General features: G+C 33.3%; 1 protein-coding gene across 1 annotated transcript in view; it reads left to right on the top strand.

Annotated features, from left to right (window-relative positions):
• The window catches only part of LOC149483678 (uncharacterized), a 28,935-nt gene extending 7,932 nt beyond the window's left edge, over positions 1-21,003 (top strand). The window contains exons 3-5 of the mRNA XM_089702834.1: positions 17,513-17,642; positions 19,693-19,837; positions 20,250-21,003. Coding sequence (XP_089558960.1) covers positions 17,513-17,642; positions 19,693-19,837; positions 20,250-20,572 — 598 coding nt within the window. The 3' untranslated portion in view covers positions 20,573-21,003. The remainder of the gene's footprint in view (positions 1-17,512; positions 17,643-19,692; positions 19,838-20,249) is intronic.
• The last annotated feature ends 564 nt before the right edge of the window (positions 21,004-21,567 follow it).

The raw sequence follows: 21,567 nt of genomic DNA on the forward strand, positions 1-21,567 counted from the left end.
TGAGTAGATTTGATGTTTCTTCAATGACTTCTGCCAAAAGCGCTGCTGCACATAACTCAAGTCTAGGTATGGTAAGTTGTTTCAACGGAGCAACTCTTGTGCGAGATGCTATCATGGTAACATAGACATCATCTCTTTCATCGACGACTCTAAGGTAAACGACAGCTGCGTATGATTTCGTTGAAGCGTCTGCGAAACCATGTATCTCCACCACTTTACTTCTTGGAGCTGTGTGAAACCATCGTGGGACTTCAAGCGATTGTAATTCAAGTAAGTCATCTCTATAGCATTTCCATTCTTCTATTATGTCGCAGGGTAACTCATCATCCCATCCCTTGTTACAAAGCCAAAGTTTTTGTATCATGACCTTTGCCACTATTACTACAGGAGATAACCACCCAAAAGGGTCAAACAAACGTGCAACATCGGAAAGAATAGACCTTTTTGTCACAGGTAGTATTAATTCAGGTAAGTCTATAGTTATTTTAAATGTATCACTTCTTCTATCCCATGTTAAGCCTAATATTTTTATTATTTTATCTAGTTTGATTTCTAAATTTTCTCTTATTGTATTATCATCTTCTTTTATGTATTGTATGACTTCTTCAGCATTACTGGACCACTTTTGCATGTTAAATCCTCCTCTTTTTAGTACAATCTTTATTTCTTTACAGAGCTTCATTGCCTTTTCTACATCTTCATGACCTCCCATTAGATCATCAACGTAAAATGATGTTTGCATCGCATTAGCAGCTTCAGGATATTCTACACTTTCATCATTTGCTAATTGTTTCAGTGTTCTGACGGCGAGGAATGGTGCTGCGGCCGTTCCGAACGTAACTGTTAAAAGTTTATAGCTTCTTAATTCCTCGTCTGGATTGTCTCTCCAAACAATGCATTGTAATTTTGAGTGGTCTTCAGACATCTTAACCATTCTGTACATCTTTGTTATATCCCCAATGAAGCAAATCTTATTAATTCTCCATAAAGTAATAAGACTGCGGAGGTCTCTTTGTAGAACAGGACCTACTCGCATTAAATCATTCAGTGATAAACCATTGGAGCCCTTAGCTGAAGCGTCGAAGACTACACGGACCTTTGTAGTCTCTTTGTCTTGTCGAATGACAGCATGATGAGGTAAGTATATAGTGTTCTTGTCATCATCATCTTCTAACTTCTTCATGTGACCCATACTAATATATTCTTTTATAACCTTAGCGTATTCTTCTTTTAGTGATTTATCTTTAGCAAATTTTCTTTCTAATTGTTTGAACCTCTTTGTTGCAGTATCCTTAGTATTTCCTATTTGTTCAATTGTTTCTTCTAAACTTTGCTTTAAAGGTAGTTGTACTATATATCTTCCTTCGTGATCTCTTTGGGTTGTTTTTGTATATATATCTTCACATTCTTCTTCTTCTTTTGTAAATATCTTCTTCTTGTTGTATAAGAACGTGTCTATTTCCCAAAAAGATTTAAGTAAGTCATTGTCTTCTCTGATGAACATACTTCTTAGTGTTTTTGTGTTGTTACGGTCAGCATGTGTAGTCTGGCCAGACAAGATCCAACCAAGACTAGTCTTTTGGGCTACTAAACCGTTGTGTAGGCGTATGATGCCGTCTTCAATAATTCTCGTAAAAACTTCTACACCTAGTAAAAGGTCAATGCTGCCAGGTGTTCCGTAAGTAGGGTCAGCTAAATCGATAGGTTCTATTTCCATCTGCAGTGAAATCTTCTTGGCAGGCAGAATAGATGATATTGTTTTCATCACATAAGCTTCCATTTCAATAGGCGACGACTTAGTGTGTAAGGACAATTGGACCTTATACTTCAAATCTTGTTTTTCTTCACCTATTCCCGAAACTGTGCCCTGTACTCTTTTCTTCTTTAGATTTAGTAAATCGACAACTCTTGACGTGATGAAAGATGCTTCTGATCCCTGGTCTACAAGTGCACGAAAACGGTGAAGTTCACCTGCTTTGCCTTGTATGTAGACTATCGCCGTAGCAAGTAGAACCCTTCTACTAGATTGTGCTTCGCTTGAGTAATGCGCTGTGACTTGTGCTTCTGATGTTGTTGCGCTTGTTGGAGTCGTTGTGTTTGTGTAATCAATCCCTTGCTTCTTGACCAAGTGTAATAGGGAATGATGTCTTCTTCTACAAATTCTGCAAGACGTTTGTTGTTTACAATGTGAAACAGTGTGATTGGGAACTAAACAATTAAAACATAGCTTATTCTTGAGCGCAAATTGATGTCTGTCTTCAATAGTTTGTTTAGAAAATTCGTTGCAGTGATAAATATAATGATTTTGTTGACAAAAGATACACTTCGGCTGATTGTTACTTGTTAAATGTGAATTCTTAATATTCTTAGCGGCATAGAATGATTTTTGTGTTAACGATCTATCTTTATTTATCGTTTGTTGATTGTTCGTTGTTATCATTTCCAAGGTGCGATACTTTAACTCAAGGAATTTATTTAAATCTTTCCAACTAGGCAACTCTTCCGATTCTTGTTGATAAATATATTCTTCCCATGATTTGTGTGTCTCCTGGTCTAATTTTTGTAGTATAATATAAATTAAAATTGGACCCCATGTATCGGTACAAATTTGCATATTTTGTAGACTATTTAAACATTCATTAGTTGTGTCCAAAATGAATTTAATTTGTATGGATGTTTGTGTATTTACCTTACGTATTCCAAAAAATCTTTTAAATATGGAGTTTATAATAATCCTTTTATTACCGTAACGTTTCTTTAAAGTGTCCCAAGCTTGTTCATAATTATTTTCGGTTACATTAATATGTTTCAATAAAGATGCGGCTTCACCGGTAACACTCAACTTAAGATAATGTAACTTTTGTACCTTTGATAATGACGAATTATTATGCACAAGTGTAGTGAACAAATCTTGATATGATAAAAATTCATCGTATCTTCCTGAGAAAGTAGGTAACTCGATGTGAGGAAGTTTCACCCCCGAAATATACGGTTCGACCATTGAAACACCCATTTCACCTTGTTGCATCACGTTTTTGTTCGCACCCAATAAATCTATCATGTCCGCTTTAAAGTTGATATACACATCTTCGTATTTATAGTATTCTTCGTTTAAAAAATAAGGAATCACGCCGCGCTGATCTCTCGTCGTACGTTTCGATAATTGCAAATGTGCTTCATTAAATAACTTCCAATAGTCTTCCATACACTCCAAACGTGCTTTAATATAGCCCTCCGTTAATCTCACTTTAGGTGATTTTTTAAAATTAATTTGTGTCTTTTGTAACTTCGATGCTAAATCTTCTAACATGTTAATATAACTTTCTTGTTCGGAAGTAATAGTAGTAGCCATTATGTTTAATTAAATTCTTAAATATTATCTTCTTATAAATGCAACGATTCACTTCAAAATCTTGACTTTTAATAATTAATTATAACTTCATTTGTCTTGACATCAATTGTAACAAAGCGTCGCAAACTTGTAACTCGTAAACAACTTTTTCTATATAGGATTGCTCGCCGTCCGATGCACTATTGTTCTCGTTATCGCAAAACTATCCGGCTCGATATAGGCCATATGTTCGGTCACTAGGGTTCAATTTAGATTGCGATATACTGAATGATGATTTTATAAAGAAAAAATACGTCTTGCTTGTATGATACTTTAATTACGACTACTTTGACAATTCAATCGGACAAAGATAATTATACCTACTACACTATCTGCGTAATTTAATAGCATACCTAATAGCGCAAATGAATTTCAAATTACGTAATTATTATCAATATCAACTACCGTCTTCATAAACAATCAAATAATGAGCAAAGTATGCACCATTACACACATGTTTAGATGCAAAAAATATTCATAACTGATTGTTTCCATTGTCCACAAAAGTTAAACATAACGTCATATCAAGTGCACGCAATTTATTGTTATTAGCCAAATGAATTTGCTAAACAACGTCGCGTGCACAAACAACTTATATCATAGATGTTATAGGTCTACCAGAATCTGATGGCATATTTATATTTAAGAAATAAAAGATTTTCATGTGGCAACTTTATTTGACAACTATCAATTGGTTGTCAAATTATTTGTCTTCTTTGCAATTGATGAATAATTTTGAGGATTTTGTCTAAAAAAACCTTCGAAAATGTCGTAAAAGCCGCTGCGATCACAAGCAAGAGGTGTTGTTTATAATGTGTATAGAAAAACATTAGATGAAGAAGGCTCAAACACATCACAATTTTCAATTTTGAATATTTTATTGGTAAATTGGACTTACCCGTTTTGATACTTTAAATTAAAAATATTATAAGTAGGTAAAATATTATAATGATATTGTTTGTAATACAATATAATTTTATGAAAACTTATTACAGGAGTTTCCAATACGGCTAGGTATTCGTCAAGTCCAAGCTGTCCAAGTCAATTTTATAATGTGTGTATCTGTTAATACTAACGAAAATAAACATAGTTTTATTTTATTTTTATTTTATTTTATAAAAAATTATAAGCAATCTAGTTTTGATCTGCATTATCATTACATCCATATTTTCACATGGCATAATGATAATGAATATACAAATATAGGTATGTGTAAATGATAATATGTATTACCTATATAAAAGTAATATGTATACTTACAATTATACATGTAAGTATGTACCTACATTATATTAAGTGGATATCTCATTATTAAGTACAGTATTGTCCACTTATGTAATGTGACTAATGATATTGAGGACAAAATGAAAAATAAGCAGTATCAAGATCGTTCAGTCCATTTTCCCCACTCAAAATTTTTCCACACTCAAAATTTTGATTTCCCTAATTGCCATCAGATTCTGGTTTACCTATATGAATATATCATATTTAGAAAAACATCTGCAGTCACTTTGCTATATAAGATTAGACAAAGGACCTAGAACAGACCCTTGGTGGTACCATCAATTTTCTTAGAATTTTTACTATTAGGTGAAGTTAAACGTAAACCAAAGAGGTTGTAGACTGAAGCAGTGTCATTTCAAATTAAAATATTGATATTATTTGTACAATAAAAAGTTCTGGCTCGTTATTGCCATTAGATACAAGGGTAAACGTTAGACCGATTACCTAATGTTCGTTATGAAGCTATGAGTCACGTTGTGCATTGATAAAGGACTGTAGATTTATGGCACAAACAGGAAGGCCAGGGGTAAGGTTATAGAGCGATTAGAGGGAGTCAACAAGTTTTGTAAATTATTAATTGACTTGATTAGGGTGAAACGTGGTCCGAATTTGTATTGATAATGTTTGGGCAACTTTGTTATGGATGAAGTTAGGATAAAGAATAAGGATGTTAGTCATATTTTTTTCAATCACGGCAATTGGAAAATTGGTTAGATAACAAGATAGCTTTTAAGTTCTTTAGGTAGCTTCGCTCGCATAAGTCACAGATAAAAGTTGATGAGTGCTTTGCGTTGCATTCGAAACTGTAATCTATCTTTTCCCTAAATTTTATCGAAATCCATTCAACCGCTGTGAATAAGAATCATTCGTCCATCAATTTTCTCCAAATTTCACTTTTATAACATGAGTAGAATAGTAAAGTTTGAAAAGCTAAAATTATATCAGTTTCATTTTGACCACGCCACAGTCACAGAATATAAATGGTAGAATGACCAGAGTTGCTTAAAATCTTTACTGCTCATAAGGGACAATACTTCTAGAAGCTTCCATCCATTCAGCTCACATAATATTTGCGATCACAAATCGCACTACAATACGCGAAGCAGTTCCCCTTTCCCCTCGACCATTTGACTCATCCCGAATCTCGAGATATATCAAGCTCCATTGATGGTTTTTGACAGTAAATGGTATGTGTTGTTTGGTCAATTGGAAGCGCTAAATTTAGACCAGTGTAAGTTTTAGGATCTACTAACTACTTTCTTATGGGATAGAATTCGGCGAATAATTAATTCATCTCATGGTGGGTTATAAAGTTTTAATAAAGGCTATAAAGCTTTGATTTCTTCGGAAATATTTTTAAAACATCAAAAACGATGCTCTCATTAATTAACATTTTACTTTTTCCCGATAAGACGAGTATAGGTATTTTAAAGATGGCTATCGCGTTCTGATATTTGGATCTAGATTTCCACGGCTACGATTATGTGCAGTAATTCCCTAACCTTTGATCTACGAGGTATCATCTATCTTCATATCAAAGTTCATCCATTCAATTCAGTTAGTAACGTAAACGTGACTATCACATTTGATATCGATACAAATTGGCCTCGTGTTCTACAATACATTCACAGTCCAGCATCCCATTAGTACCATTCGATAATCCAAGTTATGCACATAATCTTGAAATCCAGTTACGATTCGCATTGTGATCGACCGCCATTCACGTACAATAAGTTACTTGGCTTCGCAGAAGTACATAATGGCTGACCTGATACTTTAATGGATCGCGAATCACGTTCTCGGTGTCGCACGTTTTGTCCTGGGCTTAGGGTTCCATTTTAAAGACTGAGGAACGTCTGGTTAACATATGACCATTATAATTGAGAAATTTCTGGACTCTTAAATTTAAAGATTGAGAAATGTCTTGTTACAGGGATAAAAAAATGAGCATTATAATGGAAAATTCTCTGAGCAGAGGATTTTAAAGAAATTCGTGTGAAGATATCTTTTGACCAGTAGATGAATTGCGTAGTTGTGCTAAAAATTGATCGATGAAACAAATGCATCACTTTTATGCACCACTAGGAGACACGTGACGATCGTTACCAGACATTTGATACATGAGTGAATTTCCTGATTAACCATTCTATTCTTTCCGAATCCCACACTATAAATAGTGAGTGTGGTACCTATAATTAAAAATATGGGAAATAAAGGATCATTCAACCTATACATATTAAAGATTATGGTAAACGTAACACAATTTCGTTCATAATCAATCAGCTAATTTGATTTATTTGAGCATATTCTGCAAATATAGGTAATATACCTATTTATGACCGACCTTTCCACAAGAAAATATAGATTCACAATTCGTAGCGCATTTGAATTGAATATTTCAGTATTTGCCATCGGTGTTTATATTTGCTCTATTAAATCGATTTTTACTTTAGAACTTTCTAGGTGTTAGCATGACCGTCATGCTGTGTAAATAACACATGTTAGATTAATTGAATGGCCACCATTTCTATTGGTCTACCTTGAACATGAATAACTTAATAGTTCCTGCTACGTTTAGCGAGTAATAAGACTAGCCTTTCTCCCTTGAAAAGTCAATGGTAACTTCGTAATTAAGTTTAACCTTTCTCATAGGAGTAGGTGGAAATGTAAGACCAGCTATGACCCGCGATTTTATCGTAGCAAAACTATGGGTGCTGTGGTTTTGTCGTGAAAGCATTACAGACATATAGAAAGAATTTCTTACTTGAATAAAATATAAAAAAATGTATTTGCGGTAGTTATTAAATTACCACTTTCTAGAATCACGACCTATTTAACAACGAATCCATGTGTTTTTCTATAAAATCCTCTGGATACGCTTTCCTAGCCGGTGGTATCTAAATGCTATGAGTCTTTTCTACTATAGTTATGAATTTCAATTTATTAGAATAGACATCTGGTAAGTTGTTTTTTCCGCAACAATTTTTTATTTCTAGTCTTATAAAGACGTGTCATAACTGTCGTCTTGGTGCAGCAAAGCACCGAATCTCAGACCCCTTACAAGCGTAATGGCAGCAATCAACCCAGTTTCAGGGTCTAGAGGGTGCATCACATTTACACTGACCTATATTCCTTTCATGTATTTTTAGTTTTCTGTTATAAAAATAGAATTCGTTTGCATGGAGTTCTTTAGTCTCATTAAAAGCGAATTACTTAGTGTGAATAGTGAGAAGGAAAATCAACTTTAGCTCCTTGTGTTTAAAGGTGATATTGTAGATACAGAGATTGGAAAATAAAATTAACTTTTTTTAAACAATGGAAAACATTTGACTACAAGCGGGATATGCAGTCGTGTTTTTCACTTTAAAGTACCAATGCCAAAGCTACAAAGCTATGTACATTCTATAGAAATATGTACTAAAATGAGAATGAAGACTTATTTTTTCATCGAGGTTTGTCAGTACGGATTTGGTGGACTTATTAGAACGTAATGTAATGCATATTTTGATATTTTCTCAAATCAGTCCCTATAATTGGAAAAAAATCGCAAAAAATATCAATTTTTCGAGCCATATTTCCAATGATATCCTCAAAATGTTTCGGGAAGTGTCCATAAAGGTCTAGACTTGACACAGCGCTAGGAGTGTGGGGAGAGGCAAGGGAGGGGCGATCAATGATTCAATCATTGAACAATTGCCGCATCGGAATCTGCGCAAGAGTCGCGTTATGCGTGAGGTGTAGAATGACTAATATTTGCATGGATTTTTGATGCTTTTTTTTTTATTTTTTTTTATAGGAACTTAGTTCTAGTTCGTATAGTGCTGATTCTTAGTACGAACATGCGGTTTTATCATGCGATTTGCAGTGCTAGAGTTGTTAGTGTGGCTATAATACGACCTACTTAATTTTATAGGGCGCCATCTAGTACAAATATCTCAAGAATTTTGTATTTACATAGTCTTTTATAGAAAACAACTTACTGAAAGTACTTTTTGTGCCTTCTGTGTGTTAATATTGCTTGCATTTACATTTAATATATCCGGACGTTTTGTAACAAAAAAAAAATGCCTATTTCTATGGAACGTAAAAAGGATGCCAGCATACAAATACATCCGTGTTGATTAATAATAAATAGGTCTATCTGTATGTATAATTATTTTGGTACAGTAGTCAGTAATTGAATATTGATGTAAAAATTACGTAACCATTTTTTTAGGTTTTTAATCACCCGGACTGGGATGTGCTATTCGACTGTAATAGAACAAGGAGTATAATAAAATAAACAAAAAAATTTAGCTAGTTTTCCGGAAGTGAATAAACAAAGAGGAAGACAGAGGAATAACCGGTTCCTCTGTTACGATAAATAGACGGGTAATTATAACCTCTTTTATCCTATCTATAAACCTATGCTGTCCCAAATCTGTTAAGCAAACGTTAATAATCGTCAACCCTAACTTCCTTTTACTATATTTATTTCTACTACTCTTACTTCTTTAATACTACATCAAAAGCGTCTTATACCAGCGAACGTTAACCTCATTTACTTTCAATTTCATTCCCATTTGGTGCCCTATTGCATGAACCGTCCACGTCCTCGGGCGACATCCATTGCGTCAAGCAACACGTGATGTACATACAGACGACCATACATATGAACTGTCAAGTGTGATGAAGATGCTTGTTTTTGCGAATTTTTAACGATGTTCAGAGAAGTGGGGAGATGTGGTAGGATGTTTTGATGGATGAAAACTTTTGACGTTTTTTCTCGTTAAAACATAATATGAGGAAAAAAATAATATGAATAGTTCATTACAAAATGTGCGGGTTGATAAATACAAAAATGTTTTATTACTAACTATAGTTGCGTCCCGCGGTATAAGTTATAAGTTATACCGTATAACCCGCGTAAATGAGGTATTACTTTCAATCCTAAGGTTCCTGTAGGAATATTGGACTAAAAAATAGCTTTTGTTACACCTTATATTAACATCAATGAAAGTCCCGTCAAAATCGGTCCAGCCAGCTGGTATGTACCGCGTAAACATCCATATTTAAATACATTTCGAAGAGCGGTTGTTTTAATATTACAAACAGACACTCCTACTTTGTTATTGGTATAGACTATATGGTTAGGGAGCCAGGTGCAAATTTGGTTAACTATTTCCTCTCAAGAGATAATTCGTCAGACGCATGAGAGTATAGTATTATAAAGCCTCGTGAACGTCAGCTGGCGCTCGGTTGGGGGGGTGAGCGGTTGTAGCCTCCCACGCACATAGGAAAAAAAATACATTCATTCATTCATTTCCTCTCAGCTAAAAATTTGTCAAATTGTAGCTAACCCAATATCTCAACGAAAAAAAATAGTCAGCTGGTTACAACATGGTGTATTATACGTCAGCTGGTGTCTCGAACATGAAAGTTAAATTTAAAGAAAAATTTATTTTCCGTTATTTCCTCTCAAACAAAAATTTACCTGATGATAGCTTATATGTAACTGTGGATAAATATATATGTCAGCTGGCTGTATCTTGGTGGAAAAACCGTCAGCTGATACGGGAGGCTACAACCGCTCTTCCCCCCAACCGAGCTCCAGCTGACGTTCACGAGGCTTCATAATACTATACTTTGATGCATTTTACTAATTACCGCTTGAGAGGAACTTGGTCATAAAATCTGCTGCTGGCTCCCGGACAGATGAAAACAGAAAAATGGTAGATTTCAAACAAACTTTTCCCTGCCTCACATCACTTCTCCATAAAAACCCTCATCAAAAAAATTAAAATTTTATGTTCTACAGCTTTTAAGATCTCTTTTATAAGCTTGCTTCGCAAAATAGATGGTGAGATTAGCTAATTTTCGCAAGAACAAGTCATCGGACGAGGTTGTCAAACTAAATCTAGCTCAAGGATGGATACTGTGCCTATTGACCTGTAATTATTAAGTTTTTACCCGATTGCGCAAGGAGGGTTATGTGTTTCGACTGTGTAATGTATGGCTCGTATGCTTTTGAATTTAGATGGATGGATGGATTTTAGCTTATGAGGTGTCGAAAAGTTTAATTGTAAGGTAACTCGGTATGTCAAAATTATGAAAAAATGAATAAAAATTAAGTTTTTTAAAGCCAAAAATATTTAAGTAACTAGCTACGTATAGAAACAGTTAAAACAAAAATTATATTTCTAAACACTGCTAAGTTTCATCGAAATCAGTTACGTCGCGAAATCTAACGTTACAGAAAAATGTCGTAATTTTAATAGACTTTATTAGATTAGAAAACTAAACGCACACATGTGACAATATCAGTGCCGTGACTTTCTAATAGTCCAAGAGCGTGCGGATAAAATTCTTTACTTATCTGTACCAAAATAAAAAATGTGAAAGTCTATCTGTCTGTCTGTTAAGCTGTTCCGCTGCTTTTTAAGCATTTTTTTATTATGTAATCTGATCCTGTTTTTTAAGCTTATTCTTTTCACTTAACAACTCTCTAGCCTAGATATTAATTTGTTAATTAGATAATTATTTGTGTGTATTGCCATTGAAGAATGTTGGCTTCATCCTATCCTATCCTGTCCTACTATCCTACTTTAATATTATAAATGCGAATGCGATGGATGTGTATGTGTATTGTTTGGTACCCTTTCACGCGAATACTACTGAACCGATTAAAATGAAATTTAGCACACATATAGAGGGTAACTTGGATTAACACATAGGATAGGTTTTATCACGGAAATCCCTCGGGAACGGGAACTATGCGGGTTTTTCTTTTAAACGTGAAACGGCGGGCGGAATGCTAGTTTAGAATAAAAAGTGAAACAAATTTATTGCTAGGCATTGCCTACTTTATAATTTATCTCAGATCTACCGCATATGCAGAAAAACCTATAAAATATCGGTCAAACCGTTTCTTACGAGTTTTGTTTACAAACATTGCTAAAAGAATTTTATAATTCAATGACAAATGCAATAAAAAACGCATGCTAATGTTTTGAGTTTCGTATATTTTCACTGAATATACACTTTCTCGTGTCACAGAAAATGCCAACAAGAATACAAATGTTCTGTTATTACCAAGTCAAATTTGTATGATGTTGTAGATAACAAGTAAACGAGTAACAATGTGCAATAAATATGGTAAATAATCGTAAACAATTACAGAGATGCTGAGGCGTTGTAAGGTTTTAAGGATTTTTTGTATACGTGTTAAAACGCATGCTGTATGCATAATTGGTAGAGAAGCACGCTACCTGTATTATTTATTAGATTTAGCGATCTATGCAAATCCAAATTATATATTTTGGTTTTATTTACATCGGACCAAAACAATTACTGACAAAACCATTTAAACTTCACAACTTCGTATAAAGGTAATATTTATAGTAGAATTGCACTATATTTTATTTACAGTATCCATATCAGTTTATTAAATATGTATTTAATTTAAATATTATCAAAATTATATTACCTTATCAAAAAATAGTAAAACACACTAAATATGATTCGAATAAAGATATATATATATTACTAGCGACCCGCCCCGGCTTCGCACGGGTGCAATGCTGATACTAAATACACTACAGAAAAACTTTTAACGTTGTATATAAAAACATAGCGGCCCGGTCGGCCGGTACCGCCGCAAACGGTACGTCCCGCAATTTTTAAATCTGTAATATCTTCGAAAATATTCACTTAAAACATACGGTGTAACGGGCCATATAGATCTATATTAAATGAACAATGTATTCAAGGTATTTAATTGGTTTAGGATTAATGCTGTATTGGTTAAAATCGCTTCGAAAATTAGCCTTTATTTGTCGTAAAAAGTAAATGACAAAAAAAAGTTATTGTGGGTTATCCATAATAGATAGACATATGCCATCGCGGACTTTTCTGTAGACCTTTTCAATGTGTACAATACTTAGTACATTATTTTGATAAAACTCGTAGGGTTCAGCCTGCGTTTGCAATGTAAGCGGAAAAAATGTAATTATTTACGACATCACATTAGAAACCTCAAAAATAACAGTACTTCTCCACTATTTAATGAATGTTATTATACATATAAACCTTCCTCTTGAATCACTCTATCTATTAAAAAAAACTGCTTCAAAATCCGTTGCGTAGTTTCAAAGCGTACAAAGGGACATAGGGACATAGGGAAATAGGGACAGAGAATGCGACTTTGTTTTATACTATGTACTATGTAGTGATGTAGGTACATCAATTTTTTTTAAATAATCCATATTCCTAACAAAGAAAACATAAAAAGCTATAAATAATAAATGCATGTGCGATGTGTATAAATCAATAATATCGATGAATGGCTTTGTTTTATTCGTAGTGACCCACTGAACTACAATGCACGCGTGGCAGTACTAGTATAGTATTTATTATCTATGGCTGTTAGCACCCGACTACGCGGCTTACTTTTTTTTATTCTGTGGTTTTCTTTTTATATAGTATGGGAGCCCGCTGTAGTTTTAATCATTTATCTTAACTATATGAAAATAATTGTAATGTAAATTTTGAAAATAAGAAAAAAGTTGTTGGCTTTGAACCGATGCCTAAGCCCGTACAATTTAATATTTAATTTTATAATTATTAATGTTCCACATATTGATTTATGAGACACAAAAAATGCCGTTCAACGTAATAAAACATAACATTACTTCCATGTCATAGCTATTTCTCTTTCTCCATTTCGTAATATAACGTTTTTCTCGATTATAACGAAATGTTCAAACATCACGATTTACTTTTACTTTCAATTGTCATCATTATCAACTTGTCGATTTTAACAACGTTAACTTAGTCTACTCTTACCCTTATTTTCACTTCATGAATTCATCTAATCATCTTCTTCATACATTATTGTATGTTACGCATCATCACATAGTATAAAACAAAGTCGCTTTCTCTGTCCCTATATCGTGCTATATACCTATCAACGGATTTTGATGCGGTTTTTTTAGATTGATAGTGTGATTCTCGAGGAAGGAGCACAGATAATATTATAATAAATACTACGTTTTAGTAAATCATTTATTGGGTTAATACAAAGCGGATGAAGCCGCGGGCGAGTCACTAGTTATTGTATGTATGCATTATATTCAAACATTTTTGTTTCACAGGGTCTAACTATGCACAATTTTCACTGAGCCTCAAATTTATTACGAAATATGCAAATAAAAACGTTTACACGATTGCTAAATAAAAACATTAGTTTAACAATGTTTATCTATGAAACACGCATAATATTAGCATATTGCATGTATTATATAAAGCAGTTCTCAGTTCTTACCTAATTGAGATTTTTTTTCTCAGCTAGGTATGTTCGTAAGAACAAAGAAATAGTTATTGAATTATGTATGGGGAAATATTTGTTGTATTACTAACTATAGCTTTCCGCCCGCGGCTTCGCCCGCTTTGTCTAAAACATAATAAATTATATACTAAAACCGTCATCTTGAATCACTCTATCTATTAAAAAAACCGCATCAAAATCCGTTGCTTAGTTTTAAAGATTTAAGCATACATAGGGACAGAGAAAGTGACTTTGTTTTATACTATGTAGTGATTATTAATTACGTTTACAAGTGCTGTTGAATAGGTAACCTATTCTGAAATCTACTTACTTATCATTTTATGGAAAGGAAAAATAGTTTCAAAGATAGAATTTTATGAGAGGAGTGTTAAAACTCATAAATAATTTAATATTTTTGGAAAAAGTACTTTCAATTTTCTCCAATGTACTTAATTTATATTTATAATATTTAAACAACTACTTACGTATTAAATAATAATTTAGGCTTTCAAAAACTACACGAAAAAAAAAATTCCAGGTGATCAATTATAATCATAAAAGTATCCCCTTGACTACGCTCGTTGTAAAGTGTTCGAAACGTCTGCTTAAATAAAGTGAAATAAATCGCGTTTAAAATCCGTTAAAAGTCTCTAATTCTAAAAGAAACAGTCTCAAGTCTAGATTTAAAGGGCTATCAATCCCCGGAACTAACTCTCAAGTCGTATTCCAACAATGTAGCGTTAGTGCTTCTATTGTGCCTAGCTTCCATTACATTCAGACCTCGTTAAATGGACACTAGGTTTATTGAATTGTCCTCACTGACCCGGGATATAGGCACGGAGGTTAGAAATTATATTTTTTTACAATGTTAACCTATCCTATTTCCTTTGAATATTATACCTATACGCAAAAGTTTGTAAGAATGTGTAAAAACAGCTGAGTTGTCGAAAGAAGGAAGGAATTTGCGAAGTAAATAAAAAAACTTACCTACATAAGAAGAAATCTTCTTCTTGCTAACCCGATGGAGGGTAACGAGTAACGACTAACGACTATTTTAACTGCACGCGTATGACAGTTCGCGCAAAGAACCACGTTTGTCGCTCTTGCACTCGAAAGCTGGAACACCAAAAAGCGTTATTAAATAGAAGCAATCGTCTAAAAAATCACCTTTCTAATTTTCTATCATAATACGTAACGTAGGTAACTAATAATTATAAAAATTTCTTGTTCAATCACGCAAAACGGATAATTTAGCTAAAATTTTCACCCACATCTATCTAGGATATAAACTAAACATATTACCTACTATGTTGACAGTATCATCAATTGAATACCAATACAGATAACTAATTTACCGTGACAGCCAACTGCATAACAGCCACACGCAAGGAAATACCGTCTTCCTTCCGATACCAGCGAAGGTGAAGGGAAAGTTTGTGCAATGTTATTAACCGACCTATATAAAAGGTCAAGTTTATATAAGTAATCGCTTTTCGCGCTGGTGCACTTCGTTTTGCTCGATAATCGTTCTCTATTCAAAATTTCTTTCCACACATTTCTTTTTACGCGCCAAAAAGAATAAACCAATTTTTGGCGCGTAAATAAATCATAATTTTTTTATCTACTCTTTTTAATATTCTGTCTGCTATGGTGATGTGTAGCTTTGGTTTAGTTTCTAAATACATAGTTATTTATCTATATAAATAATTGTAAACATTTTCTTTTCGACTCCACATTTTACTACAAGATAAAGACACCATTTCTCTCAGTAGCGTGAAAGATGAAAAGATTCGTATGAATTTGTAACATCTTCAACAAGGCCAGTGCCCGTTGCATAACCTGAGGTCAGTAGGACGTGGTCTAGTGCACATTTGGGTCACTATGTGTTATCATAGTATTCTATATCGTAATCTGTCGATTAAAAACATTAGTGCAAGCCTTGACATCATAGGTATAGAAAAAAAATCGGTGTCCATGGTTGATATTGGAAAAGTTTCGAATTTTGATTTTTTTTCTAATGTGCCAGCCACGGTGCCATGCCAGCCAGCATTATTTTTTTTTGTATAATACGGGCAACATTACGACGAAAAAAATGTAAAAAATTCACACGTATTCATGAACAAATTTAAAAATTAAATTATTGCCATATTTTTATTTTAAATTCCTTAGTTTCCGATACAATTTTATCCATTGTCAATATCGAAATTGTTCTCGTGTCTAATAATAATGGCCTTCAACTTGTAGCCTTGACTGCTTTTATTTCTCGCATGCTTCAATGAAGTTATCCAATAAAAGTTTTTTTTTACATTTAAATTTAATGTCGATTGCATTGCGAGAAGCAGGTAAATAAGATTATTTTAATTGATTAATAAGTTATTGAGATTTTTCCAATTAAATTATTAAAATAAAATCTTCAATCTTAAAAAAAAAAACACAAATAATCTTGTTTTTGCTCATAAAAAAAAGAATCGTTTCAAATTTTAAGACATATAGCTACCTAACAGATTATAATATAAAGAAAAAGTTTGTTAGCGGGAAAAATCAAGAATGGTCCTTCAGAAAAAAATCAATGACTCTTGAAAAAAAATGTTAGCTGTGTGCCAGTGTGCATTGATTTTTTGGTTGAATTAATGTCTAATAGTGATATGGTTAAGAAGTACATACATAAGCTAATAAACATGAAAAAATGTGTATAAGTACTGTGTGTGTAGTGTAGTCCAAAGACCAAAACTATCAATATTAATAATTGATAAATGCGGTAGATTATTATGAATAAAATAATAATCAGTTAAATAGTTCCGGAATATTCCCAACTTAAACCAGCAGGTTAGCTATTATCAAAAAGAATGGTTATAAAATGTGATAATATTATTACAAGATTGTGTACATTGTAACTATATTCATATTTATATATTTGTTATATTTTGATCTCCACGGTATCTTAGAATATGAAAGTGAATCTTTTTAGTGAAATTTTAGTCACTTATTATTAAAAGTACGAAATAGTTAATATGTGTTTTTACGCAAGGTACCTACTTATTTTCAGTAATAACTCCGTTTGAAACATGACTATTTTATTGTAAATTATTATTAGATTGTGAACACGAACATTATACTTATCTTCATTTCATCAGTAATAATAGTTATAATTTAATTGCTTACAAGTGTAACTTAATTACCAAGATTGTTTGCATTTTTGCACAATTTTAATCAAGATATGCCTAGTGGAGAATTTTGCTAATTGATTTACGGTCGTAATTAGTATTTATTCAATTGGGGCATAAGTTATAAAAAAAGGAATAAATTCACATATTTTGTTTTAAACTTTAAAACGTAAAAATATCTCACGAGCGAAATCGTCCGTGAGTCGCTGGCTGTGCCCAAACTAAGGAAAAATGCAGTTTTCCATAGTTGATTACTGTTATCTGAAAAGACTTTAAAGTTCGATATATAGTTTTTTTATACATATAGCACATTATAATAATAATATGATGATGATGATGATGAATAAACGATACATTATTATCTTCCAGTGACGAAGACGACACAGGCCGTCTGCTCCGACACCTCAGCAGAATCAACCGACCGCTCGGCATCACCTTCCCGCAGATGATCAAGCTGATGGGCCAGTGCCAGCAGGTCACGACACGACTGTACGATCAGGTAACGATACGACACGATATTATATACATATGTGGAAGTTTGTAATTGTGTATATTTTTGGAAATAATAACGATGGGCCAGTGCCAACAGGTCACGACACGACTATACGATCAGGTAACGATACGATACGATATACGTGGGAGTGCGTAATTTTGTGTATTTTTCAACAACAATTGTTATTATGGTATAGTGCGAGCAGTTCACGCCACGACTCTACGATCGACGACACGATATATGTGCTAGGTAATGTGTCTTTTTGAACAACAATTGTTATGGGCCAGTGCTGCTGGTTACGACAGACGACACGACTGTACCTACAGTGTACGATTAACGATACGATACGATATAGTATAAGTGGATGTGGGTAATTGTTCTAAGCTACAAATATAATAAAGTATACAGATACAATATGATAATACATAAAACTTCCGAATTGAATAAGTAATAATTGTTGTCAGAATAGTATAGAATAAGATACAAATTTAACATAAAAATTGGGTCAATATAAAAGTATCTACTTAGTCAACGTTGCCGTACGAAATCTTTTCACAAAGGAACAGTTCAATATTTCTTCATTGTCAGAGTGTTAACTCTAATGAGATGTTATCTTCTACTCATTATCGTTGATAATAATTGGAAATATCATTAGTATTGAAAAACTTTTCGCTCGGAACGTCGTTTTTGAATGAACTCACGTTAATTACATAATAACTACCTACCACTTTTCAAAATGTATATAAACTTCACGATTTGTACTATGTGAATTATTGTGAACTGTGAAGCGCGTTTTTTCAAAGGCTAGAACTATTAAAAAAAAAAACACCCGCCAAAACCGCCAGTACAAATTTTCCACAGATTAAAAAATCTTGCAAAATCTAAAATCAAATTTGATGTTTCGTACATCCTTCTTGTTGTTGTCGCCTTGGTCACGCTGTAAGCCCAGCATTATGAATAATGATCGCAGTTTTGACATCCTCTCTTGCAACATACCTACATATATTGCTTGTTAATTACCGCAGCAAGTTATTAAGTTTCGTCAGAGTTATTAGTAATTCTATAAAGCACATAAGTTAATGGTTATGCATGGTGATTTGAATACAAAACCTTATTACTCAATACTCATACTTGGTAGATAATCATTGCTTACGAAGTCTTTACAGCGTTATATAGGTTAAAGGCTTGTTAAAGACAACTCTGATAATTTTTGTTAGTTAATTACTAAAATAACGTAATCACAGGGTCAAAAAAAGAAGTCAATATTTTATATTCTTTAGGAAAATCAATGCTATCCAGGCCAATTTATATACCTAACCGTTACGTCATTAAAGTCGATTCAAATAAAACTAGGCTTTTATAACACACAATTTCTCGGGTGCAAAATGTATATTCCTATTAGAAAGATACATTGTACAAAAGTTGAAATGTCACATTTCTGAAGAATAGCCGTTTTCAAGTAAATGAGTCGATTATGCGTTATTGCTTTACACAAAGCGTGAATGGGAGCATTATGCGGTCTCGGAATAATGCATTGTTATCTTAACTGAGTTTTCTAGTAAGGCGTAAGCGATAGGCTATACAATTTCGTATGCATAAAATGCTATGTTAGTCGGTAAAAAGTATGTGGTCAGATAAATTAAAAACTCTGGTGCTCAAATAAATTAGTTAAATTGCTATATTCAAGTGTATAGCTCAGAATTGTTTTTTTTTATGTACTTAATTAATTCAAAAAATATTATACAAGACTAGATAGTAGATAGTTCTCGAACTAGATATTTAATAGAATTTGTCTATTATGTACCTGCATAAAAGTGGCAACAATTTCAATTTAAATCTAATCTTACTTTATTTGTTTAATTTACCGCCCTTTATTTACAGTTTACCGCCTTTTTTGTGTAGCCAGATTATAATTAATAGTATAATTACTTGCTCTGTGGTATAGACTTTAGAGTACTACTCCATAGACAACCCTAAAAAAACGTTCTCAACTAACTATGTATATTTTTTTTATTAAATTATGCTCGTATTAAATATAAATGTATTGTTATTCCAGCTGGAAGGCCTAGAAACAGGCGCGGAGAGTAACCGCGAGATCTGGCACGAGGAGCCCGACGCGGAGGCTCGGCTGCGGGCGGGGGGCGCGCACGCGGGGCTCTTTGGCGGCAGCCCCTTGTCTTTGTTGCAGGGAATCATACCTGGTAAAATTTATTGTGTTTTCTGTTAATGGTATATTTTTTCAGTGCATTGGAAATTCAACTAAACATCACAGATAATTTATTTCTTGCTTTACTTAGGTATTTTTGTTTATTTGTCGCAGTATTTAAATTGGGTTCATTTTTGAAGTGACGATTTTGGTATCTTTCAAAGATAGATTAAGATCTTGCTAAAGGAGTTTCACTTCGGACACACGTTTTTTTTTGGCGTTTTTAGATGCTGTTTAAAATATTACAAAATTGTATCAAAATTGTATTTAGATTATTTATTCCTTTCTATAAGCTTTCTCGTGTATTCTATTAAATTGTACACTTGTAATTCTTGTGAACATCACTTGTATATATTTACTGTATTTTCTTGTTGTTTTCATTCATTCAATAACTATTTACATTTCAGGCACAAAATGGTGCGGTACGGGCGACATAGCGAGCGACTACCACGACCTGGGCGCGGACCGGGCGCTGGACCGCTGCTGCCGCACGCACGACCTGTGCCCGACCAAAGTGCGCGCCTTCTCCCGCCGCTACAACCTCACCAACAACTCGCTCTACAGCAAGTCGCACTGCAAATGCGACGACATGCTCTTCGACTGCCTCAAAACAACCAACACGTCCGCCTCGCACCTCATGGGACACATCTACTTCAATTTAGTCCAAGTGCCCTGTCTCGAAGACAGGCCCAACGGCCGACGCTTTCGGAACGCCAGACCCGGCTTCTAGCGACATCTAGCGAATTAGTTCGAATTGTACTAGCGCCATCTAGCGGTTCGTTTGCACAGATTTAATGTTACGCGGTAAATTGCATTTAATGTGATGGTCATCGTGAGTTGTAAATAATTTAGTACCTAAATATCGTTATGTATTATATTTTTTATTGTAACTAATTATTTAGATATTAAACCTGTGATATGTCTGTGCCTTGTAATGTTCTACGTAATTTAGAGATGGCGCTGTTAAAATATTAAATAATTTAGTCACTTTATTACATTTTAAGGTTTATTTATTTTGTTTATATTATAAAACATCGTTCGTCCGATATAAAATAAATAACATTCCAAATACATTAATTGTATTAATTAGTATTACTAAGAAAAACGAGAGCAATAAATTTGAATAGTCTATATGAAAATAAATATTTATATTTAATATAATCCAATTGTTTTATTTACAACCATTGAGATAATATGGAGACGACACCGCCTACATCACTTATGTTCCACTCAACATACGTCATGTGACGTATGTTGAGCGGTATTTTTTAATGGTTTTAAAGTGAAACGCATCAAACATGCCTTCGTGTGTGTTACGATATTGCACAAATAATACAAATAATACGGAAAAGTGCAAAGGAATAACTTTCATCGTTAAGTACTTAACTAAATAATAATTTTTAAAACTTAGTTAGAGCAAAAAAATGGCGCACAGATTTTGTTCGTGGTGTCTCCTCCATACGTAGTAATATTATCTCAATGTTTACAACCCCTATTAAAAAATATTTAATTTCTATCTATATTCATAAAATGTCCATGAAAACAAAAAAAGTTATATGAATATTTTAAAGGGTAAATCACGATAAAATTATATATTTTATCCTTTCATACATATGCATTCTTCGTGCATGATAATATTATGAGTGTCACACTCAAATTACATTATAACGTACTAGGTAGTAGGATATAATTTTATATGATGCTATAATCCGCTACAATCTCTAA

Source organism: Colias philodice, chromosome 13, assembly GCF_061535455.1.
Source record: "Colias philodice isolate Cphi_HAF_F1 chromosome 13, ilColPhil1 Martin Lab GWU primary, whole genome shotgun sequence".
Classification (NCBI taxonomy): Eukaryota; Metazoa; Arthropoda; class Insecta; order Lepidoptera; family Pieridae; genus Colias; species Colias philodice.